A 26,909-nucleotide genomic window follows, 5' to 3' on the forward strand; every position below is an offset into this window, starting at 1 on the left:
CATAGAACTCTCCAACATGCACCTTGGTTCCCAGCTCCTTCGCTCTATTAATGTTCAGATGCACGTCTTGCGATTGGACCACATGCATGATCCCTCCCTCGTCTTATATATCATCACAGGTTTGTTTGATAAAGCTTAATTTGCATGGTCATACTTCAACTCATCAACTCTAAAATGAATATTATGAAAATATTCCCTATTATTTTATTTATGACAATGATATTATTTCACAAATGACTCAATCATACATTAAATTTAAATTTTATTTATTTAAGAAAAAACTTTAAATAATTCTGTGCAGCATTGTAGAATAGCTCCAATTTAAAGCAGCATTTGTTTTAAGGCTTTCAATTTCATTTAAATAATGTACCACCACCAGCCACCAAGTTAAGGATATTAATTTGGTTTAAAAACTTGCATAAAAATACAGTAAATAAATATCTAATCTAACTATTAAATGCCCTTTTCTTTTGGCCTTAATTCTCATCCCCTGCTTTTTCATTGCCCTTTGGCCACCAACATGAAGACATGAACAAGGAACGGCAACAAAATAAGCTCTAAGTTCATGATGCTCAAATGCTTGAGGAACAAAAACAAAGCAAGGATATAATAATAAAATACCAACTATTAATCATAAAGTATATAAAATATTTTAATACAAAGAACATCCGTCTATGTCTAAACTGGATGGTTGACAAGAATCCGCAGCAATACAGTTATACAGTGAATAAAACCACAACCCCTTATTGATGCGATCAAAATACACCAGAAAAAATTACAATTATGTTTATCACCAAAGTAAAGTTTTTACAACTATAATATTATCCTTATTTTATAAGATATATCAAACTCATCGAGCTTTTCACCCAAAAAATAAAAAGGGAAAGGAAAGAAAAGAAAAGAAAAGAAAAGGGAAAACTAAAAACAAGAGGAAGATTAGTTCCATCTTAATAACAAGAAGTTCAATCATATCTAATGCACAAATTTTAGATAAATTTTGAATCTTTTGTATGTTTGACAAATGCCAGATTAATCTGAACATCTATAACCATGGTTCCTTCTCAGCAATGAGAATATTGAACCGCATTTATTTTATGATTTAACTTCTAATTAACTCAAAGTAATGAGTAGAGGAAAAGATTTAATTCATCTCCATAGAATTAAACGCCAATACAAGAAAGCCCTTAGAATCACAACAATATTCTGTCGTCCAAATCGTGCGTACTACACAACTCAAAAAGAAAAATAATCAAACCAACAAAAGCCTCATTGTTTCCAAACACAATACCAGGTATGAAAAAATGAATCTACATATAAAAAAAAAGGTAAAATAAATAAAGATATGAGTGGTTCAATGATTGTCATCTCCAAGGGCAATACTCACAAAAACAATACCCGGATTTCCCAACTATAATGCCGATAAGTTATAGGCGGTGAGGATTTTAATTCTTCTCATCTCTTCCACTGCATATTTCGTTTCATGCGCATCGAGCGATTCAGAGACATTAAAAGTTCACCAAAGAGATTGATATACTGGTCTGCTTTGAATTTTTAACGAGGCAAAATCTCTGCCACACGATCCTGAGCATCGTCCGGAATTTCCCTCCCTGGAACCTGGACCTTCAAAAGATTTGCATATCTGAAAGGAAGCACATTCAGTAAAATATGACCGACGATATAATTACCCAAATGAAAACCAGTTATCGAGATAACTCACTCCGCAGCTGTGAAAAAGTGTTCATGCTCTGATATAAATGCCAGCAGTGCCTAGAACAGGTGATGAGCTCATATTGTTAGTGATGGCAACATGGAAGAGGGATAGGAAATAAAAGTACAACCAACAGCAATTAGAAACTGACAGTTTAACACGATTTACCTCAAAGGGCATGTTTAGCAGTTCATAGTATGTCCGAACACGATCTAATCTCATCTGTACTGATTCACTGTCAACTGAAGAGATGGCAGCCAAGGCCTGAAAAGCTCAGAACAAAGTATCAATCACAGAATAGATTGTAACCACAAAGAAAATATTACACAAATGACATGACTTCACTTTTAGCAGTCAAATTACAGCAATAAAAGACGTGAGAGCACTATTCTATATGTCATCTAACTGGTGTCATCGGTGCAAAGATCCAGGTCCACCAAAAAAACTCCACGGAAAAAGACACGTGAACACCGTTATATAGGGGCAAAAGATTTCGGTGATGGAGATGCCTACCAGATTGGTTCAAGATATGCTTATGCATAATGGGAGAACTTCTATGTGACATGGAATTCTTAAAAGTTGTTGGAGTATGTTAGAAATTGACTTGGACCTAACTCACCTCAAGAGCTAGCTTTTGAATTGAGTTAGGTCCAAGTCTCAATTTCTAACATGGTATCAGAGCCCGGGTTCCACCGATATGTGTTGGACGGCCCATAGTTGGCCTCACCCGTTAATATCTCCACGCTCCAGTCGTTTCATTCATGGGCGTGAGAGAAGTGTGTTGGTGTCTTAGTTTGTGTCCCACATCGGTTGGCTAAATAACCTGAGAGCCCTTTATATAGACAAGGGCAACCCTCACCTTTTGAGCTAGCTTTTGAGGTGAGTTAGGTCCAAGTCAATTTCTAACATATTACATATCATTCTATTTTGGAAAAATTTGTTATTATGATCCACTAACTCCTAGTTGGATCTTCCTAATTATATTTAGATTTCTTACCTGGTAAATTGAGTATTTCAGATCATGAAAAGTCTTGCATCTTTGACAATTTACAAAGGAAATATCAACAAGAAGCACTTCCTAAATTATCTATTTTCCAGATGGTATTGGAGCCGAAAGTGTTGAGAAAAATTGTTTAGAATTGAAAATGATAGTGACGTAGTATAAAGAGGTAGAGGAATAAACAGATCAAAAACTTTTAAAAGAACCCATCTACTTAATGTTTACAGTACCTTTCGGAATAGAGTAATAATAACTCAATGTTCAAGTTTAATTCTTTAGAATAAGCGAAAAACATATGAAAATTAAGTGCAAAACTGAAATGCAGGAAGTAACAACCATAGAGATTTTTATATAATTGCAAAACTTAATTTTTACTCCTCCCTTTTCTGTTTTTAGAGGGGTCCACTACCAATCAATTTTCTAGTAAAACGTGGATGCAGCGGGATTGCTTTACATATCACTCTTCCCAGCTCGAAATAGCCAACATCAGTTCAGAGAACCGAATAGCTTTTACATGATAGTTTATGGCACTGGATAACCTTGTATAAGAAAACATTGTCGAGTTAAAGATATTTTGCTTGCTTTACTGTTGAATTCCAAGTCAAAATTATCACCGAGGTTTTCAATATGAGTAACATGTGCAGCAACTTGAGGGGAAGCATTAGAAAGAGTATCACCCCAATTTGAAAAAATATATTCCTCTATTTGCAAAACTAGGCTAGAATAGTTGTAATCATGATAAGATTGTTAGATATATTTATTTCTTAAGAATTAGATTTTTTCAGCCTATAAAAATGATAGTATTATTTTTATTTACATTTTGAAGGAAATATAAAAAAGATACACGTCACCGTACTCTCTCTTTTTTACTAGTGATTCCATTTATATTTATGATTAGCTATTCCTTTTTTCATGTGAATTAGAAATTATCTGCATCAATATGCGGAATGAGAAAACCAATGCAAACAGTTCCGATCTACAGGAATGCATATCAAAAGAAGTCGAGAGAGAGCATATTGAGGAAGAGAAAGGAGAAAGGAGGAGAACACACGAGTTAAATACCTGTTCCAGTGCAATTGAGTTACGACATATCTGCTGAACGCCAAAGAGGTTGATAGATTTCATATCAGCCAAAGCCTAACAAGAGACAATGTAAATTCCATAAACGAAAATTAAACTGACCACATTTTGGTGTCTAAATTTTACATGATTTGAACACAAGACAAGTGACAAGCAAACCTTTATGGATGCATTGGCTGCTACACAACATATTCCTCCAAATATATAATTTCGTTTTGTATCAGCAACAAATGGTAACATTTCCTCATCTCTACGTGTTATCTGTCTTGCATTAACAAACATTAGAAAAACCTTGGTTCTTCAGATACAAGTGACAAGGAAAAGCTAAAGACAAATAGCAATGCATAAGTTGGGTAAAACCTTTTTCCAATGAACACACACACCACACCAAAAAAGGAAAACAAATCAAAACAAGCATCGAGAAACACCAATTAGGTTTCATTGTCACTATTTTCGGAGGCTCAAGCCAACATGTTTAGTCTCAATTATCACAAGTCACTCAGCCACCAGGGACCCTTCAAACATTATACTTATACTTCATTTTTTTTTGTTTTTCTGATTTTGTTTTCCTGTTAATTTTGGTTTTTGTTTTCATGTGTACGTGTCTGTTATAGAAGAGGAAGAGAAAGGTACTATTGCCACCACAAAAATAAATTGAACTTGCAGCTTCACCACAAGATCTCCAATTCCAGGCATTTTTCGCACAACCGATCCCTCACAAGCCAATTCCTCCAAACCGTCTCATGTGACAACCATCAAAATCTTAAAAGGGAAAAGCTGCTGCACAATGATAACTGGAATTTTCAACATCACTATGCAAAACTCCCAACAAACAGGCTGCTTCTCGTAGAGGTCATTGATTTCAAAGTAAATCAAAGGATGTGGACAAATAAAGGCATTTAGTATGATTTTGCTCTGTGTTTTACTTCTTCAAATAATTGTAAAATAATTAACCTCTGAAACATAAGTAACTCTCAACGGTAAACAGGAGCTCTTGGTGAAAAATATCAAACTGGAAATTAGATATAGTATTGCTCCACCTATTTGGCAACTGAAGTGAGCACTAGTGTGCTACAGTCGTATAGTACTTCCAAAAATTTCTGGATGCTCCACGGAAAATGGCAGTCGAGACTGCTAGCTACTTTCATTATGGGAAATGCCAATGAACAAAGTTTCTTCAAGGAATGAGAAATTGGCTTTGATTTAGTTTGATAACTGGGGTTGTTTGCTTTGGATAATAGTTAGCCTCGGTGAACCACTAGTCCACTTTTTGTAAATCTTCTAATCTAATTTTATATATAAAATTATAGTTTCCTATCAAAAAAATATTGCATGATTATCAAAACAGAGCGATAAATAGCCTTTATCATTTTTTTCCTGAATTAAGTAACATGAACAACTGCATGTCCCCTCTTCAGATCCAGTCGCAACGCCCTAGATTCACGCATTTTTCTGCGACTGTTTTTATCCTTTTTTCCCCTAAATCTCATGTATCTGCATAAATAAACTTCATGTAACGGCCAACAAACTCAATATGAAGACTTGCCTGGGAAGTCAATGAAATAATAAAATCATCAGGCTCCTCAGCATCTTGGTCGTCCAAATACTCCCTATTTGTCATTTCCTACACATTTCAAGATTTTGACAGCAGGAACTATTAGTGAGCAACAATTTTATTTCGCAAAAAGGTCAAAGACGCATGTCCTTTCCTTTTGGGACAAGCTACTTACATACCTGGATGTGAAAAATAGTCTCCAACTGCATCTCCATGCGTAGAACCTTGAGGCAATCAATTGCTAATTTTCTATATTCTTCAGCAAATGTTACAAGGTTCTTTGGAGGCGCACTGTTTGTTCTTGAATGATGCAAGGTTTTTTCCCTTCCATTCTCTTCTACTTGATTATAAGAACTTGAAGATGATTTCCCAAGCCTAAAAGTAGAAAGAAAGTTCAATATCAGTTACTTGTAACCCTATACCCATACCTTGATAATTTTGGTTTAAAACAATGCAAAATTATAATATCAAAAGGACTTCCCCTTTGTTAATCATCAACACAACAAACTACAAGCTTGGAAATAGATACAAGCTATCGTATGAGAACACTGCTCCTGTTTATTTGTTAAATTGCTGCATCGTTATGCAATTCGATATAAAAGTCTTAGCAAAATCACCCAATGCTACGCAAGAATACAAGCGTGGACCAGCTGAGAAAGGCACGAAACAAATGTATTTGAAATCACAGCATACCATACAGTTTCCTATTATAGTGCCAAAGCTATTATCCACTACTATAATTTGATTGGACCAGGATTTAACAAAAATCATATCCTAATGTGCGATGACTAGTCAAGCTCATGAGTCATGAGTACAAGAAGACAAAATGAACTTGCCTTTCTATTGAATCTGCAACATATTCCAATGAATCACTCAATGAGGCCAATAATATAAGTTTGTTATCGTCACGAATCAGGTTCTCCTGCAAAACATTCACCAAATTTTTTTTTTACATAATAAGATTATCACGAGATTTCTGATCTGCGAATTTAACATGAAATTTTGTGTTCAGAAACGTAATATAAAAAAAGAAAAGAAGAAGACTATAGCCAACAAGGGCACAGATACCTGCTTGATAGGCCTCAAGTTTAATAATTTATCACATAATTCCATTTCAATTTCAACAGACTCAGCGTCTGAAGCATTTGTATCTCTGATAGCTTGATCTATTGAACTTGATAAGCGTGTGATATCCGGACCAAGCCGCAAGAGTTTATCAATATCATGTCTACCAATGAGCATATAACTTTGCTTCTCAAGAACTGCCTGACATTCCAAACAAAAAGAAGTGAGATATTATAGTAATGAATGCATCAGGAGCATATTCGAAGATTCAGAAACAGAAAAGGGCTATTCAGAACCTTTCATATGAATCTTCTATTCTTATCCCATTTCCGATCTTACTTGGTCATAACAATTTCATGAAATGCATGTGCAATTGAACTCAGGCTGGAAACGTACAGCATAATGTATCATAAAATATGAACATCTAGTCTATCCCAAGAAATATCACCAGCAAGCCATCACACAAATCCATAAATTTTATTCAGTCGATTCTCTCAACCTTGTATAGACCTATACAGTTGTATTTTGCCTCTCACCCAGTTAATTTCATATCCTAGTCAAACAAGATCATCCAGACGCCACACATAATCACCTTGCTTTTATCAGTCCATGTATTAAAAGATATAAACCACAAAGTATCAGATTAAAGATGACAGCAAAGGAGGAGAAAAATATGGCACAGCAGAATTATAAATAATACTCGCTACATGTTAACCAAACTTAAACAGGGACAAAAAAGATTAAGTTTCCATGCCTCCATGTATGATGTCCGACACCTTTCATATGTTCTTTCCAGGAAAGTTTGCATATAGGTGATTATATCGCCAGAAAATTTGGGCATTGCTTGCGCCCATCCAAGTACCTAAACAAATGGCAATGACCACTAAGAGAAATAACTGATTGAAATGAACTATTTACTCTAATTATGACAATGAAAAAAAATTGTGGTTATATCAAAAGAACCTCTTTAGCTAATAAATCTATAGCCAACAATCCTTGCAATACAGGCCTCCCCTTCTCAATTGATGGAGTGTAAGAAGTAGCAGTGTGTGCTCGAGGGCGAAATGCAGCTGGACCTGGTTAGAGAAGAAAGAAAAAATCAGAATAAAGAAGAATGGATTCAAATTATTCAGAGAGACATTACATGTCTGCAGAGCCTGGATTCATCATTCAACTTTGTGTTTAAGACCAGCACCCAGATCACAATCCAGTTAAAACTACAATATTATTTATGCTTTTAACATATCTTCTGCAGCATTTAACATATCCAATATTCTTGCATAAAGAGCATAGAGCATCATGAGCACAGCGCTCTCCTCCTTATGCTGGAAATTCTTACAGTGAGATGCAGAAAATAATCGAGGGAAACGACACCTTACTTTATGGCAGAATAAGAAAGAACTTGGAATGAGTAAAGCTTGATATAAATGGATGATAGGATGAGATATGATAATGTTGGTGTGTTAGTTGTGTTCCACATCGATTGGGTAAATATCCGGAGAGTCCAATATATAGACAAAGACAAACCTCCCCCCTTGAGCTAGCTTTTGGGGTGAGTTAGGTCCAAGTCTCATTTCTTAACATGATATCAGAGACCAGGTTCCACCATTATGTGTTGGACGGCTCATAATTGGGTCCACCCGTCCCATAGTTGGACCACCCGTTAATATCTCCATGCTCCAGTCGTTCATTCCTGGGCGTGAGAGGGGTGTGTTGGTGTATTAAGTTTGTCCCACATCGGTTGGGTAAATAGCATGGGAGCCTTTAATATAGACAAGGACAAATCATCCCAAAAGCTAGTTCAAGAGGGAAGGTTTGCCCTTGTCTATATTAAGGGCTCCTAGGCTATTTACCCGACCGATGTGGGACAGACTTAACACACCAACACACCCCTCTCACGCCGAAGAATGAAACGACTCGAGCATAGAGACATTAACAGGTGGCCCAACTATGGGACGAGTGGACCCAATTATGGGCAGTCCAACACATAACGGTGGAACCTGGGCTTTGGTACCATGTTAAGAAATTAGGCTTGAACCTAACTCACCCCAAAAGCTAGCTCAAGAGGGGAGGTTTGCCCTTGTCTATATATTAAACTCTCAGGTTATTTACCCAACCGATGTGGGACAACCTTAACACACCAAAGCACCTGTCTCACGCCCAGGAATGAAATGACTGAAGCTTGGAGATATTAACGGATGACCCAAATATAGGACGGGTAGACCCAATTATGGGCAGTCCAACACATAACAGTGGAACCTGGTCTTTGATACAATGTTAAGAAATGAGACTCAAACCTAACTCACCCCAAAAACTAGCTCAAGGGGGGAGGTTTGTCTTTATCTATTGGACTCCCAGGATATTTACCCAACCGATATGGAACACAACTAACACACCAACACACCCCTCTCACGCTCAGGAATGAAGCGTGAAGACATTAACGAGTGACCCAACTATGGGATGGATGACCCAATTATGGGTGGTCCAACACATACGGCGACCCAGACTCTGATACCATATTAAGAAATGAGACTTGGACCTAACTCACCCCAAAAGCTAGCTCAAGAAAGGAGGTTTGCCATTGTCTATATATTAAACTCTCAGGTTATTTACCCAACCGATGTGAGACAAACTTAACACAACAACAGATACCAGTCATACCTTCTCCACTTTCCTTTTTATAAGGAATACATTTTCAAAAGTACATTGAAAATAAAATACATGTCTATTGCACGTAGTTGCTTTTATGATTGCATCAATTTAACTACTTTCCTGACATGAACAAGAATAATATAACATTGACAGAATTGCAAAATTAAGCTATCATGAGGCACAGGGTGAACTGGGAGGTACACTGGAGAATGCTAATCAGAAATGACAATAATTCAAAGAGATTAACTATATGTTTTCCATGATTCTCTTTCTACTCCGCAAAAACAGGGATCAAGCCCCGCTGAGATAGCTTGGAACCCCAAGAATACCCCATGCTATGATACATAATTTAATGCCAGTTCCGGGAATCACCAGGTGCACTAGGATCAGGAACACAAATTTCAATAAGCCCCAAACTACTTTTAGCAACTTTGTAATGTCCAAACATTTTTTTATATAAGAAATGAGATCATATATATATATATATATAGAGGACTTCTCAGCTGTCCAACAATATTTCCTCACCTCGTCCCCGTTTTAGTTGTTTTTTTTTATTTTTCGCATCACTAAAACACGGTACCGGGTTTTAGTGGTTGAGGACGAGTTGGGCATCATTGGTTGGGCAGCTGAAACTTTCTCTCTCTCTCTCTCTCTCTATATATATATATATAGTTTTGATACCACGCACTCTAATGTGGCATATTTTCGTGAACGACCACTAAAACCGTGCGTGGTATCCTGCAACTAGGGTGCGTGATATCAAAACTATACATATGCAAAGAGGTCATGTAATAATTACAAAAAGCAGATAATTAGTGTCCACTAAATATCAACACGATACAACACTCCAATCTCTGACTAGATCTATAATCGAGAACATAGCAAACTCTTTATGAAAAAGAGAAGGATAAAGGTCCTTGAAATTGGAATCCCCCCACCACGTCTTCCCAAAATCTTAAAATGTTAACCCCCCTTTTAGCACTGCTCTCAGCGACCGGAGAAAAACAGAGTAAACTCTGGACAACACTTCAAAGGGCTTCTAATGTGACGATGTTATCAAGCCCCGCATCCCATCCATTATCCTGCATACCGTACTTGCTTACAATAAATTTTTTGAACAATGTCCAAACTACGTAACTAAAAATCTTAAGATGGTTAGAACTTTTCATTAAAATCTGTTGAGACTGAATTATGAACTTCCAAAAAAAGTATGAACTTTCAACCATAAATATAGGTGTACATTTGTGAGGCCTATTATGCATGCACAAATAGGTGTGCACAATGAACACTTCAAGCTCTGGGGCAGAAAGGTGGTAAGATAATGTGAATGTGTCATTTTAATAATGATATAGCATAGATAGTAAGGTATTTGTTTCTGGGTCCACCAAACCTCCCGCCACTCTGGCGGTGTTTTCCAAAAAAAAAAAAAATAGGTGTGCACAACACCCTTATCAGAATGCGGCATTTGGGCAATTAGCCACCTTGAAGAGTACAGACTGTCAATTTTTACGTATGCAGAGCAAAGCTTAGCCTCTAGCTGCTACTGCCGAAACTAACAGTTGGTACATCGATGTTCTCATATTCACAGTCTGATTATTCAAGCCTATGTGCATAGAATCTAACATCAATTTTGTGGGAGAAGTTTGAAATATTTTTAAGGCAGTACAATGAATATTTTTGTCACTTTCATTTAATTATAAATGAAAAGAAGAGCATGAAAACAATATGGTTTCTGGTAAAGCTGCAGACTATATTCCATGGCTTGTAGTACAACAATACCCACAAAAAATAGCAGTTCTACAGGTCTCAGACAAGGTGTCACATCGGTGATAGCCACCAGGAAAAGGAGCATATTGATTTATGAAAAACTGATCAAATGTAATCGTATATCATTTAATGCAGCATATTAATAGAAACATATATATAAAAGAAACTCACTCAAGTACTTGAACTAATGACAAACAGAAAAGAAAATAGTTTGTAAGACTTGCTTGATATGGCTTGTTGCACAGCTTTCCTATAATCCACAAACATTGTAGGTAAAAAGTGATCCTTCACAAAGTTCTCCACAAATGCGAACAATCCATCATTGCTGCGAAATTTGTTCAAAGGTCAGGTATATGATTAGCATTCAACTGGAGGTCAGAAACTCAATGGATAAGGAATCAGAAATTCGACTTGCTTCACACATTTTCCATTTTAAAACTCAAGTGCAAAAAATGACAATTGAGAGAACATTAAGTACCAGTTACGCTTTTGGCACAATTAGGCAGTGACTTTAAAGGAACAATATCAGAACCTTAAAAATCGGATGTCAACATATATTAAACTATTAGTGAACAAATGTGTAATGATTTGGAAGACAAGTTGGATTGACAATTTAGATATCTTAAAGTTGTTGAGAAATAGAAAGAGAAAATTTTAATTTATATCGAAATATGAGGAAATACTTTATTGCTAATCTTTATATCGGAAATAAGGATAGGCAATAATTAGTCTATAAAATTAGGGTAGCTAATCAAGTGTATAACGAGGTATGTTATGTAACTCGCACATTTTCCATTTTTAGTCATGTTGCCGATTAATTTACGGTATTAGTCCACTAATTTGTATTTTTAAAATCTTAATCCTTTTCCATCATAGAGCTGACATAACACGGGAAAATGACGGTGTGACACTAAAAGTTGCTGACATTGCGCCGGTCATTGATGCGTTAGCACTTTGGTAAAAAAAAACTAAAATTGAAAAAAAAAAAAATTAGTACAAATTAGTGTACAGAAACCATGAACTGACAAATAATAGGATAAAAAAACGGAAAATGTGCAAGTTACAAGGTCATCCACCTAAATCCGCTAATTTCACTTATCTAATCACTAATCCTAAAATCTCAATCATTGTGCCCTATATATAATTTTCACTTTATTTTGAGATGCATCTCTAATAAGCAACACAATATAACATAAACAAAAAAGACTGAAAATATTTTAGTGTGAAAAGAAAAAGAAAAGGTAAAAGTACCCTTGAAATAAACCTCTGAAAAATGTTTGGAGAGTTTCAACCTAGTAATGACAGAAATTATTTATTTTTACAAATAATTTGTCTCGACGCATACACAGCATGCTATTCTATTAAGATAATTTATTCCACACAAGACTTTGTGTCCTAGAGCTGTTAACTCCTTATTGAAGGTAACTAAAACTACCAGTGTTGTGCCGACCATTTTTTCCATCCAGTCTCGTAATTACATACCTCCGGTAAACCGATTACTCATAGTCTAAGCAGATTTCTACCATGCTTTCAATTTCATGCCATTATGGTCATACTTTTGCCACACTAAGATAATGACAACAAAATTTTACCCGTCATACTTAGCAAAAAATAGACACAACAGGGGATGTTAGGTGTCTAAACATACTGAATCAAAATTAATATCAACTTATATTTCATAGTCGCCCTCAAACTTATACAGTATTCAACTTAAAAATGATCTACTCTGGGCTTGGTTTTGAGTTTGAGTTCAAACTCACTTCTTTCTGTTGGAGCTGGATCAAGCAAAAACTCAATACACTAGAGTTCTAAATTAAATTTCACATATCTACAAAATATTAATAAATATCAAATTCATGGTGCACAGAACCTATGGATGAATATAATTTTTGCTTGAAGTTATAAGGCTCATATATTTTGATCTTCAAGACAAATTAAACAGTCTAAAAACTGGTTTTTGAAACCAGTCCAGTTCATTTGCATCTTTGGGATTATGCCTTGCCTCTAACATTAATTTAAAAAAAAAACCCAAAAGATGTTTCAGCTCTGGAATATCCATTGATTAAACCCTGATAGTTTTTTGCACACATAATGTAAAAGATTTTTTAGACATATGCCTCATCTTCAAATCTTATATTGTAAATACCATCACCAAATAAGTTAACCAGTCCAGTTCATTTGCATCTTTGGGATTATGCCTTGCCTCTAACATTAATTTAAAAAAAAACCCAAAAGATGTTTCAGCTCTGGAATATCCATTGATTAAACCCTGATAGTTTTTTGCACACATAATGTAAAAGATTTTTTAGACATATCCTCACTTCAAATCTTATATTTTAAATACCATCACCAAATAAGTTACCTCATCTTCAAATCTTATATTTTAAATATCATCACCAAATAATTTACGTTTCTAAAGAAAAAATGTAAATCACATAAAGTACGCATCACCTAGGCTTCTCAAGCTTTCCAAATTTTAGTTCTTATAAAATTAAAATGATGCAAAGCTGCTATTTTTCTCACTTGGAGGTTGTCACTAGAATACCAGACTTAATTGGAAGAGAGTTTATCAAAACAAACTCAATGAGGTATGGCATAATTCTTTTGCAGGATTTATTTAACTAAATAATCTCTGTTTGACCATGATTTGGAAATATAACCTTCTCATTTTTTTCCCTTGTTTTGTTTTTGCATTTCCTATGTATTTGAAGGTCATTTTGCAAAAATTTTTTGAAGGAAGGTCATAAATCAAAAAATTTAGTTGACCAAGGTCATTTTTCAAACTCTCTCTTCTTTTGCATTCCCTTTAGAGAAGCATTAAATCTATGAAAATAGCAACGATGATAAAGATTAAACACAGAAATACTTTCCTAAAAGTTGAGAAGATTAATTAAATCAAATTTATGCAATCATTACCCTGATAGTGTCAAAATGATACACTAAGCACTCACCCAAGCTGAGAATTTTTTTGAGGAAGCATCGATGCAACTTTGTCTGTAAACTGCAGAAGGGGAAACACAAGGAGAATTAAGTGATGTGTTGCTTGGAATTATAATGACCAGAAAACAGACCCGCACACTCTTCTTTCCCTCTATTCTTATATACCTGAAGAACTGGCCTGTACACTGATGCTGCTAAATATATCCCTTGTTCAGGTAACAAAACTCCAGTTCCATAACCTTCTTTGAGTACATTTGTACCCTTTTTACTCCATCCTTGGCGAACAAGTTCAGAACCTGGGTAAAACTTAATTGTACGTCAATTTATTCTCAGCATAAAATGACTGCTGGCTGATAAATATTAAATTAAAACAAATTAAAAGCAAGAACTTGAATGTGCACATCCTTACAAATAAAAATAATCTGCCAGATGTCAATAATACATGCAATTGACAATTAACAACTCCCATCAGCTTGTTCAACAAACTTCTTGAAGGTAAATGCATTGTGAACCCGGATGAACCTTGTGCCATTGGCAGTTTAACACTCCTTGCTTAATATTGTACATTATTGCCAACTGGCCCAAGTGCTTAAGCGCACTTAGACATATAGACATATAGACATAAACCAAGGTCTCATACCACAACAAAATATTCTTACGCAATAAATGCGGGAAAAGATGTTATAAGGTCCCACCTAATACGCAATGTTAGGTCATGTCTAGTTCATGGACAAGCCCACTCCACAGATCAAGGATCAGGCAAGCATGTAATACCAACAGGACATCTTTGATGCCCATCTACAATTGCCCAGCTTCAACTACCAACCCTATAAAAAGCATTTGAATATAAACCAACACCAGCCAACAGTTTCAAAATTTTAACCCATGTTTCGAGCTGTTCTTAGCATCTCATACTCCATTTTTCATTTTGCAAAACTCTTACGCTACAATAAGATAATCAGTTCACGGATACTCCATGTTACAGCATTTCACATTGAGCTAAAAAGCATTCTCTTAGTAGAGAACAAATTTCAATTATCCCATTCACACACAGGACAATGATTCTTAAGACAATGGTTTATAACTACATCATATCATCAAAAACACTAGGTACATCAAGTCCAGAGCAAGTGCCGTTTGGCTGCTCAAAGAGGAAACAAATAAAAACAATCATAATACCGACTCTAGAGATTGCATCATTATAGTTAACTCATACCCTGGTTAGGAATGGACATAGATACATCCGTAAAACGAAATGCAAATGTAAGACCATCTTCTGAACCATCTCTGCAAGCAATATTGATAATAATATATCATTGCACAGTAAAACAAGAGAAATTTCACTTTTAAAAACAACAAATAAGACCACTACAATTTCAAAAGCAAGATACGAACACAAAAATGAGTTGATGGTGGATGGGGAAGGATGATAATGTTAAAAAACATCGGAGTCCAAAAAAAACAGCTTCAGGTATCAATAAAAAAATCAAACAATAGCACATCATCTCTGCAAATAATAACTTAGTCAACTGATGAGTATTCTTAATCAATCACATTTCAACACAATGAATGCTAATCACCAGACCATATTCATGGAGTGTCCAGTAAAAGCAGAGATGGGATTGGAACCGAAAAAATGAAGGGACTGGAACAAAGCCATATGCCAAAATTGAAGGGACTGGACAAAAGCCATATCATAGGATCAATCGATAGCCATAACACAGGATACATCTCTGGCCGCAGAAAAATAAGAAGGGATTGGAACCGAAAATGTAAAAATTACATAAAGAAATAAAGGAGTCTATGGTGCGCAAGAACAAAGCCATATGCAAAAATATGACCACATCCACTTGCCTCTTCTCTTTAGTGGGGACTTTGCCGGCAAGTCTAGCTGTTTGTACAGTAGCATCTGCAGATGCAGCTTCAGGGGTTGCACGTAGGATCTCACATATAAGTTGTTGGCATTCACTCTACCATCACATTTAGGGAATATACCATCAATTATAAATGTATACATGTACCTGATCTCTAAATAACATGGAGTTGAAACAGTAAAAGCAAATTACAAATGGAAAAACAGAAATGGAAAACCTGCAAAACAGTTAAAGAAAAGGCAATACTATAGCCTCCCGTATCATGAGAAGCATCAGAATCATGACTCCAATGGATCTCAGCAGCCATCGCCTTTGGTGTGTTCAAGCCAACTTGTTGTGAAGCTTTTGATTCAATAAGCTCTCCCACAATGACATGGTTTTCTGCAAAACAAATTCTGTTTTAATGATATCAATTATAAAACAAGAAAAATACAGAAATAAAGATGCATATCATCTGAAAACTTATTTGATAGATCATACCAAGCACCCTAACAACAGTGTCCAGAATAGAATCAAGAAGTTCTTTTGCTGCAAACTGTGCTGTTCCTGCTGGAGACATCACGTAGGAAACAGGACTTACTGCAACTAAAGCTCCTGTCAATGATATATTATTCTGATGTTTATGTCTTGGTACTCGACGACCCTCCAACCGCCCTTTTAGATATTGTAGACCCGTAGTTGTAAGGAAGACATCTTGACTAAGGCCAGGCTTTGAACCATTCATGTGTTCTGCCAGAGTTTTGATCTTGGTAGTAATAATCTCATGGACGGTAGGACGTAATCTTTGACTGTAGGGGAAAAAGTAGAAATGGCATCAGAAAACTTACAGTATATTAATCCAGCAAAGAATACCACACATATTGGTCATTCTTTTTTTTTTTTTGATTGATAAGAAATGATATTATATTATTACGTAAAGGCTATTAATTACAGTAGGCGGACAAGTGATCCGCTAACGACAACCCTACTCATATCAACAATAGACAAAAGCCAATCTCTTGATAAATATGAGATTGAGACATTATCAAACTCTACATGAGACCCAATCCAAGTAGATTTTCGAATTGTGATATTTTCCCAGCACTCTACATATTGATCATTCAAGATGGTCTATCATCTCCATGTTCAAACTATTTGAGCCAGAAAGTGGAAATTCACTATTCTTAACCAAACCCCAAAAGAAAATATCCAAAACTTATGTCTTTTTCAAATCTAAAATAATGTTGGTATTCATAACGTGAAGGCCCATTATCTCTATGCCTCCTCATCAATATTCGAGTCAATAGTTATAGTTCCTCAAACTCTGATGTATCACTCTGAGCAATCACATGCTGTCAAGATAATCCACAGTTTGGACATTACGGAGCAACACTGCTGCTGAGGACAAAATCTTGATTAAAGACCATTAATATCCTGCTTATACAGGCTAAATGACAGCTTAAACCCAACCTCTAAAAATTAAATGTCACAGGAACAAAGCATCCTTGCAGGAAAAAAATAAAGAACAAAGAAACATAAGCCATTGCCTTTACAATTCATATTGATGAGGTACTGGCTAGGGTAACTGGCAGAGGCCTAACAAACTCTTGCAATGTCTTTTTATCATCAATCAAAAAATTGACATTACACAAGATAAGATAGAGATAACAGATGTTATACTCTCCCAACTCCAGCCAATAGTTTTATTTGGTTTTGGGCTAACAAAATGTCTTTGTAGCCATATGTGGGTGGCCAGAGATGAGGTGTCGAAGGAAATGTTCCTTGCGGAATAGTTGGACTAGGAGTGATTGGAGAGGGAATTCTTGGAACCTCCTAGATGCTATGTTTTCTTGGACAAACCAATATTATCCAGGTAAAATAATTCCCCGTGGCATTGATTAGTGAAAGTCTCATGGAATTTAACAAAACAATCTAAGTTTGAAAGCCAAAGAATCATTCATTCAATAATGTATTAAATAATTTAAAATGCATCATAATAAAAGCAACAAAATAACAAAAGCATCTCAAATATCATATTTGTTAGTTTAGTCTTAATCTTTCCAAATTTAGTAAAGAGGTTTAAAAAACTAAAAACAATGGTTGACTTGACCCAATCTGCATATTGACACATAATCAGTAAATTCATGGAAATAACAGGAAACTGAAAGATGGAAAAGACAAGGAGGCAGAGGTGTACTATAGATTTCACAAATAATCTAATATTAAATAGTGCTGTTTCTTTTGGTAACGTGGATAATACTTGAAAGTATAACTTTGCTGTTACTTAATGAGTAACAAAGCTGAAAATAGTAAAATACTAAAGCATTAGAAGAGGCACACAAATCATTGAACGAATATCATCAGTAGCATACCATATAATAGCACCTGCAGCAGCTACTTTTCCAAGCATGCAGAGACACTCAACCAAGGTCCGCAAATACTTTACACAAAGTGGAGCATCACCCTTTCTCATTGCTTCCTACAGAAAATTTTGCAAATGGTATTCAGCCATGGAACAACATGGACCATTCGAATTCAGAAAATGTGATACGATATGCGCATCATACAACAAACTCGTCAGGAGTGGAATCTGACAACCAGATGGGAACTTGACGAGCAACAATTTTCATCTCTCTTGTACCACTATCACCACCATTTACTCTGGCTGAAGGAGTATATCCCTCAGATGCAGCATCATTCATGTCCACTGCACCATCCTCATTGTGGCCATCGACTGACGAACTAAGAACGCAAATGTAAAGAGCAAAAAAACCTCAGAGGAAGCATAAATTTTACATCATGTTACTTTTGCCATATGATAGCATAAGTAGATCTCCTATGTTAAACACCACTTGATGCGCAATTTTTTAATTCAGAAACAAAGAATACACCTGAACCAAAAAGGAGACAACAAAGAAGTGAGGGAGGATTAACTTTTGGTGATTGTCTGACACACGGAGATGGAGGAAGACCACTCAGTTGTAAAATTTTATTCTAATTAAGATAAGCAGGCAAACAGGAGTTAGACAGAAATAAAGAGCCAGGGAAAGACCTTCCTTCTCAAATGTCAAATACAGAGAGTTGGAAAAACACCATCACTATCCGTTCCACAATAGCACATTGATATTAGATATCCATTTCACTACTTGTTCAAACTAAACACCAGCCCTTTGAGCATCCGTTTCTTAACACAAGAACGAGATCTAAAATGAGAATGTATTTATTTGAGTTTAGAACCGGAGAACAAAAATCACAAGTTGAGATAGATCTAGAACCCAGTAGGTTCTCAACGTCAAAGAGGTGGCGTGCTCATACCGATTGTTTAGCAAATTGAGGCATGAATCAATCATAACAAAATTTAAATTTTTGGATATCTGAAGAATGTAAATATGTAAAAAAGACAGTCAAAAAATCTTCGGACAGCAAAGTTCGAATTGCAAGATCACCAGCCACAGAAGGAGAAAACCATGGGATGCAGTTGTATTGAGATTAAGGCATTGGTTTGATGGGCATGGAGGGTTCAAGGGGTCATATGAATTCTTTCTTCAAGCTCGTGGACTGTGGCCTTGGAAACCAATTGTTTGGAAGACTTGCACTCTACCTAAGCACCGGATTATTTTATGGTTAGTTGCTCATGGCAGATTACTAACCAGAGATCGCCTTCCTTTTATTGAAGATAAGAGATGTGGTTTTTGTGAGGATGTGGAGAATCAGTTAACCACTTATTTTTCAAATGTGGGGTTACCGAACAAGTCTGGGATCGGGTTAAACGGTGGTTGGGCATGAGAAAGAACATGAAGACGGTGCACACCATACTTCTGGCCTTTCGAAGGGTGTACAGGGGATCTAGGACTAGCAGCTTGGCAAAAATGAGAAATTGCGCTCTTGCGGCCACGATATTTCAGATTTGGACCTCAAGGAATCGACTCCTTTTGACGGAGTCAAGCTTGACATAGATGATGCGGTTAGAAAAATCAAATTGGTAGTATTTAGAAGTGTACCAAATACATGTAATCTTCTTTCTTAAGTGTAATGTGTTAGTACTTTGAGTTGGATTTGGTGGTTTGTATTGCCTGGGGATGCCCAGTGTAGTTGTCTTTTTACCCACTTTTAATGAAATTCATTTCATTAAAAAAAAAACATCAGTTGAATAGATTCATTGAAAAATAAGATTTAATCTCACCCTCCATCAACTGAACTAGGTCTGTATAATCCATCCCCAGTACCATGTGCCCCAAAACTATTGTCTCCTTTCAACAACCTAGTTCTTCGAGAGAGAGAGTGTGAATAATTCATGGAAAATGAAATATCTGAAGTTGTTGGAATTGCGTCATCATGGTCATTTATGCTTGAGGTCACTGAACTGTCACAAGAAAGGTGACAGAAGCCATTAGCTTAACTAATGTAAAAAAAAAAAAAAAGACAAAGGAACAGATATGGATAAAAGAATCTTCCAGGTAAGAAGATTGTCTTCAAGATAGTGAAGCTCATGGATCTTAAACAGATTATGTGAAAGTGAAACATGTAAGCACTATCAAAGAAAATGCAAAAGTGAGAAGCACTCTCACAGAAAACATAAACAGGTACTCTTTTATGTCCAGACAATGAATGAGTTTAGGCCTTGAAATATGCTTAAGAAGCTAACTGAAGCCGCAGCTCTGTGGTTAATAGATCCTCAGTAAGAGTCTAAGAGCACTTCTAAAGGGTAAGGATGAAATGTTCCAATGGTTCCACCTATAGTCGTGCTAAAAACTGTAGATTCGGAGGTTTGTTGAAGATTGTAAATAAAATACATACCTGTATTCACCCTTATTGTAGAGATGGGAATGTAAATCCTCCAAAACCTTATAGAATAGTATTCCTCGCAACTTTGTCAATTCAGACCGGACATCTTGAAGAGCACCCACCTGCGACATATAGGACATCGTTAAATAATGGATTAAAAGAAATTGTTCTCTCCTTTTAAGATGTCCTTGTGGAATTAAATTTGGAAAATCTTTTTGATTATTTTTTTATGTTGGTTTCATGTACACAAATCAGTTTCCTTATCAAGATCATGGCATTTTTAGGTGCAAATCAAGGATTCTATGAAAGATATGAAACAGCAAGCATGCTTCCTATTTTCAAGAAATATCAGGGGGCATCAACTTAAGCGTTGAAGGCCGCACCAGAGTCGATATTTTCCTTTTCATGAAACAGAAAGCATGCTTCCTGATTTCATGATGAACAATTATGTTTGCAGCGGTGGATCATCTAAGCCAAACTGAAGATTAAAAAATGCAAAACTGAGTAAAAAGCTCAGGATCTTAAACAGAGCACAAATTTTCAGGCGTCCATGTCAGGAGAATTTTCAAGCACAAATTTCCAGGCATCCATCTTAAAAAGCTCAGCACTTTATGGCTGAATGACAGAAATCTTGCATGATGAGGATAAATAACCAACAACAAACCGTTTGGAGGCCTTCTCTCTCAAGCATCAAAGTTGACTGAACATGTAGTTGTACTGCTGCATAAAACTGCTTTTCAGCAATGAGCTTTTCAATACGAGATGGAACCTAAAGCAAGTTAGAAAGTTAAAGAGCAAACAATTTAAGAAGTATGAGCCTGCAAGAGATTGATGGGTAAAAGGTATTAACCTATTTTCCATCGGGTAAAATAAAGCATACGACACAGCAAAAGGAAATCAAACCATCAAAATATTTTATTTTTTTTTATAGGAAACTAGTATATATTATATGCAATCATAAAATTTTACAAAAGGCGGATAAGAAATCCGCTCATTACAAGAGAAAAGACGACTCCCTACTCATAATATCAACACAAAGCAATAGACCAATCCCTTAGTAAATCCGAGATTGCTATATTCTCAAAATCTTTAAAAGATCTACTCCACATAGCAATCCGCAACTTAATCTTATCCCAACACTCTTCCGCCGTTTCTTCCCTGTTCTCAAATAATCTTCCATTTCTCTCTAACCAAATTGACCATAAAATTCCATGAACCGCCAAAGACCACAAAATTTTCCCTTTTTTGCCTAATAGATAAGCAAGATCCAAGGCAAAAAGCTCCTGAATAGAACGAGGTGTTACCCACATCAACCCCATTTCCTTCAAAGCTCTTGACCACAATTCATACGTGAAACCATCAAAATATTATATGGCTCAATGTTGCAGCTTCATTTTTACATAACACTGCAACCTTGCTTCTTTGATTACTTCAATTAATTTGATGTCACACATACGGTGAAAAGGAACTAGAGATTGATAAATTTGCAGAAACAATAAGCTTGCAGATTTAGAGTAGCAATGTCCACAACAATGTCAATATTCGACAATCATCTTTTCATCATTTGCATAATCATGGACAACAAAGGTAAATTCTCCATATAATACAGTCCAGCTGATGAACAGGATGCAGGAAAAAGATCATATTTAAAGGGACATACAAACAGAAGAAACAGCCAGTTTTTTCTGCTAAAAAGATCGATAAAAACTGCGTGATTGCACGGAATCAACTGTTCATTCTCCACCCTTTTTTTAAAATCCGAGCTAAACTTTTTGTCATGGTGGCATCACTGTTATCATGTATAAATGCATAAGAATAGAAAACCAAAATAAAGATCATAAGTTTGCACCATATCCCAGGACATGTATTTTGGTATTAAGTTATTAACAAAACCAAGCAAACAACCAAAATAAAGATCATAAGTTTGCACCATATCCCAGGACATGTATTTTGGTATTAAGTTATTAACAAAACCAAGCAAACAAAAAAAGCACCACCAACAAAACATACGGAAGATATTAAAGCTATGGTAGGTCATAATAACAATTTTCATCTAGAAGATCACCAGATCCAAAAACAAGTTACAATCATCCAGAACAAATTCAAACCTGTTCATAAATCCAATCATAAGAACTGAAGAGGAGAAACATAGAATCAAGCTGACCCAACCAAGAAGAGGTTGGAATCCTCAAAACATAATCAACTCCACTCACAAATCTAATCATAGAGAAGAAACATAGAAACAAGCTGACCTTAGATATGCCTTCAATTTGGTCTAACAATGATATTATGTGCCGCAAAGTAACAGACCTATACCATAACTGATGCAACTGCTTATTGCGAGCACCAAGAAGTTGTTTTGCCTCAGTTAAATCAACCTTTAAGGCCCCGATACTTTGAGCAGATTCACTAAATAACCGCAGAATCTGAAAACCGAGAAGCATATTCATTTTTTAATTCCACATAATTCCCAAGAAAATATCAATTAACTCAGAATGAGCTACTTGCTTAAAAGTTCTCATACGTGAACTACACAAATAATTGTTCCCGCTCCACTGACAGTTTATCAACTTACATTGCAAGTAAACATAATCTGAGAGAAGAAAAATATTTGCGGCGGTATAGATTTCGAATTCTTGAGAATGTAGTTTAAGCTCTTAATTAGTTTCCTTCCCATCTCAATCTTGTAGAGCTATTTTTTTTATAAAAAAAAAAAAAAAAAGAAGGCTAAACAAATAACGAAATACAGCTGAAACAAACTAGGATGAAAAATTAGAATGTCATCAATAGGAGTAAATAATATTGAAACATTAACTGCTTTTTGCCTTTCATATGAAATCATCACACCAAGTGCCCCCAAAAAATGACTTTGTGACTGCCCTCTTCACTTAATTATCAGATTTCATTTCATATTCTTTTAATATGAACAAGCAAGTATACATGATAGCTTAAACAATTTTTTCATTCTAAACATCTGAGGGTATAGCAATGTTTGGTCACAATTTTTCATCAGTTTACAGCTCAGATTCGCATTGGAATTTCCCAAATGAAACAAATAATGGTTTGACGTGGGAAACTAATAGGTGGAACTTGCCTCACTCATGGCCATACTACCTATAGGAGTCCTTAACTTAATGAGATGGCAAGAGTGTTGAAAGAACGTAAATACTAGCATGCCTAGCATAAATTTCAACTTCATCATTTTTACCTTCCATTTGAAGGCCTGCATAATATTAAGCATAAGGTCTTTTGCGGATCTCTTGACCGCGTATTGTAATTAATATCTTTTACATATATAATATATTATTGTTTCCTATAAAAAAAATATTAAGTATAGGGTCTTGTATTATTGTAACGTGCTACAACATATTAGAAAGTTATATGGTTGTGTTTTTCACCATCAACGACGTAACTGATCAAAATTTACTGTCGCATCTTATAAATACTATGAAATAATAGTTTTTCAATCATTTCTTTTAAAAATTGTCGACCATTGGGAATACTATCGGTGATCAGTCAAGCTGATCAAGAATTCTCCCAGGGCAATCCAAGAGGGTGATAGCACAATAAAGAATGCCTAATTAAGAAACATTTATATCATGTTAAAATCGATTTCAACAAGAATTTGGATATTTAACAGGTGAAGAAATTCTCATAGTGCCATAACTTTTAGATTCGAGCATGCACTATAGTACTAGTGTGTTCTAGGTGCTAGAAGCATAAAAACCCCATTGAATGTGCATTGGAGGTGCTTATAAATTGTTAAAGGAGCTTGAAATCAGTGTAGCATGTCCAATGGAAAGATTAAAGAGTCCAACATGAACTGTCGGTGAAAGTGTCGCATGTATAAAAGTGACTCAGATAAGATCCCCAAGAACACCCGATGACCCTGTATCAAATCCAGATCTCTAAAGTCTTGACGTAATTTTTTTCCATTTTCTTTCTCCTTTTGTTGTCTAAATACGCATTTGTTAGGTCTATGTAACTTTTCCACATGAGTATTTACAGGATTTTTTACTTGAATGCGAATAAATTACATCTAGCCTTGTGACACTGCCTTCCATGTTTACAACTTAAATTCCTCAGATGTTTACAACACAGTTCTTTTCCAAGCTAATTTTTAATCCTCCATCTGTCATATCTATAACAAAAATCCTTGACATGCAAGGAAAACATGCCAAGAAAGAAAAAGATGGAAAAGAAAAGGTGAAAAAAACTCAAAAAACTAAGAGCCCTATTAGTAACTAAACCTGAAAAGAAAAGGCTATGAGATGAGGGTAAACAAAAAAGAATGGACTGGCAAGAAACCTGAGAATAATTTTGAATTGCTTTGTTAAAGCCACCATGATACGCATGAACAACTTCATCAACAACTTCTTCAATAATATCGCTCTGCTCATTCAAGGCATGTACATCACCTTCACGATCTTTTGATGTCAAAATATGCACAACATGAGGTAATGAATCAAATCGCGCCGCGGCCCAACTCTCATCTATCTTAGAAAGCTCTTCCCTCAAGTACTGCAATACCATGAGAGAGACATAATTAAGATGGCAATGTAACAAGAATGAATTTCGAAGGGAATAAAGGAAAATGAAAGCACAACTGCAAAAGAAGAAGAGCAATTGGTTTGAACGAATTAAACAAGAATTTAAAATTGGAAACTTCGAGTCAAAAAAGTCATGATGCAATGGTTCCCCTAAAATTCTCATAGAATAGAGGTTTCCATACTTTTTGAGGACAACTGGAAAAAAAAAATTTGGATAATTATCTAAATAAAAATCATACAAGAAACCAAGAATAAGTCAATCAACATCAGAATTTTGAATCTTTGATTATCCACTAAAATAACACAATATGCATCTAAATTCTTTTTTTTCTTTTATTTATTTATTTTGGGATGGAGGATGGGGAACTACATAGTCGTAGGCAACATCTGATTGGCTTTACACAGACCTATATAATAAGTGAACGGCAAATATCTGGATGCCTGCACTACGAATATTTTAGTTAATTTTGCACGACATAGTGCAAACACCTAAGAATGAAGCCCATCATTGATACTTTTGAGGTCTTAGTAAATCCTTGAAGCCAAATTAATGCCTTAGCTCATGGGAAAGAGTCAATCTAATTATTAAATAGTAGAGTATTTAAAGAAATTTCTAGAGACCAAGTAACATGACATCTTCGGAGACATGGAAAAAGAAAAAATCTTTTTGAAATTAAAACACTGCCATACTGGTTTGATGGTTTCACAGGGTAAATCTATTAACGAAGTCATTTTATACAGCAATGATGAAACAAGATCTCTAACCATCTCAATACAGCAAAAAAGTTAAGTTCATGATTACCAAGAACGACTGTGCTTGGAAAAAATTTCCTGTGTCTTTTTTAGCATTATCTTAAAGAACTCTGCTATATCAGTGAAGTCTTCCCACAGTAGAACTCATAATGCAAGTAAAACATCGTCCCTCACAGGGATTGTTCAAAATCTCTGACCACATTTTAACGCAGACAACCCAAGTATTTTTAGAAGATCTCCAGAATATTTGACTGAAGCTACTAAGAGTAGTTAAAATCTTGATTCTGACAAACAATATCTGAAGCAAAAATTATTGAGCCAGTAAATGGTTAACATTTATTCAGAGACAATAAATATCCATTCTTGGAGCTGAAGTAAGTACCCGAGCTTGGAGAATAGTTGTATATCAGTCAAAGATTTTTCAGATTCTATTGAACTTACAAACAAGTAACTATACAACTTAATGAAACTTCAACCTATTTCCGGAGTTCCAAACCTAATTTGAACAAAAATGAATATACACCACAACAACTAAAGACAAAATTGAACATTCAACAACCCGTCGGCAGGAACGTAAATCGTCACCACAATCCACTAAAATTGCAGCGATTGAACAGATAATTTCTACAGTCCATATAAGTGATCATAAAATCCAAGCCTTTTTCTTGATTAAAAAATATGAGATACGGATACTACTTAATACTAACCGATTTTTCCCGTGAAATGGGAAGCCCATCGAAGATTCCCATTTGAATCGCACAAATCCTGTGTAACAAATAACATTCAAATTGAGGATTGGAAAAAAGGAAATCAACGCACAATTGCTGAAAATTCAACCGCAATCGGGATAATTATTAGTATTAATAGAAATATGAATTAGGGAAAGGAAGCAAGCTTACTGGATCTGCTGAGCAAAAAGGGTTGCAGTAAATGGATCGCTTTTATTTATTCAATGTGAATAAATTTTTCGCTTATCTTTTATTTATTCAACGTAATATATATATATATATATACACACATAATATTTATTTTTAATTTTCAAATCCTTTTTGGTAAGATTAAAAAAAAAAAGCATTTTTGGCATTGTTGTAATTTAAATTAATATATTATCTAAATAGAGAAATTCCTATTCTAGTTCTTGTACTTTTCAACTTAAAATTTTTTGGTCCCTAAATATTTCCACTCAACTTTTAAGCCCTAA

At 35.3% G+C, this 26,909-nt stretch overlaps 1 protein-coding gene across 3 annotated transcripts; it reads right to left on the reverse strand.

Annotated features, from left to right (window-relative positions):
- Window positions 1–1,128: 1,128 nt before the first annotated feature.
- Window positions 1,129–26,677, reverse strand: LOC140867702 (exocyst complex component SEC8). Of its 3 annotated transcripts, XM_073272747.1 has the most exons (27): window positions 26,608–26,677; window positions 26,416–26,473; window positions 24,714–24,926; window positions 22,658–22,831; window positions 21,070–21,174; window positions 20,418–20,527; window positions 19,804–19,983; window positions 18,188–18,362; window positions 17,993–18,099; window positions 16,122–16,429; window positions 15,859–16,022; window positions 15,622–15,737; window positions 14,984–15,054; window positions 13,933–14,063; window positions 13,779–13,828; window positions 11,052–11,152; window positions 7,372–7,484; window positions 7,163–7,270; window positions 6,412–6,609; window positions 6,180–6,265; window positions 5,523–5,718; window positions 5,335–5,412; window positions 3,948–4,049; window positions 3,771–3,845; window positions 1,877–1,972; window positions 1,718–1,767; window positions 1,129–1,639 (listed from the first exon to the last, which is right to left on the reverse strand). In XM_073272747.1, the coding sequence occupies exons 2-27, from the start codon at window positions 26,455–26,457 to the stop codon at window positions 1,552–1,554; spliced, it is 3,237 nt and encodes a 1,078-aa protein (XP_073128848.1). In that variant the 5' UTR covers window positions 26,458–26,473; window positions 26,608–26,677; the 3' UTR covers window positions 1,129–1,551. The 3 variants fall into 3 exon arrangements, with proteins under 3 accessions (XP_073128848.1, XP_073128850.1, XP_073128849.1); XM_073272749.1 differs by lacking the exon at window positions 19,804–19,983; XM_073272748.1 differs by lacking the exon at window positions 26,608–26,677 and having other exon boundaries at window positions 26,416–26,601.
- Window positions 26,678–26,909: the final 232 nt, after the last annotated feature.

The sequence above is a fragment of the Henckelia pumila genome, chromosome 4 (genome assembly GCF_033568475.1).
Source record: "Henckelia pumila isolate YLH828 chromosome 4, ASM3356847v2, whole genome shotgun sequence".
In the NCBI taxonomy this organism is placed as follows: Eukaryota; Viridiplantae; Streptophyta; class Magnoliopsida; order Lamiales; family Gesneriaceae; genus Henckelia; species Henckelia pumila.

Bases quoted from the DNA above. Each gene is read 5' to 3' on its own strand.
- LOC140867702 (XM_073272747.1), bottom strand. From the start codon at position 26,457: ATGGGAATCTTCGATGGGCTTCCCATTTCACGGGAAAAATCG. The intron at 5,719-6,179 runs GCAAGTTCATTT...TTCTACTTTTAG, and splicing joins GTTGCAGATTCAATAGAAAG to GCTTGGGAAATCATCTTCAA. The intron at 1,973-3,770 runs GTATTTAACTCG...TGAGCTTTTCAG, and splicing joins ACTCAATTGCACTGGAACAG to GCCTTGGCTGCCATCTCTTC.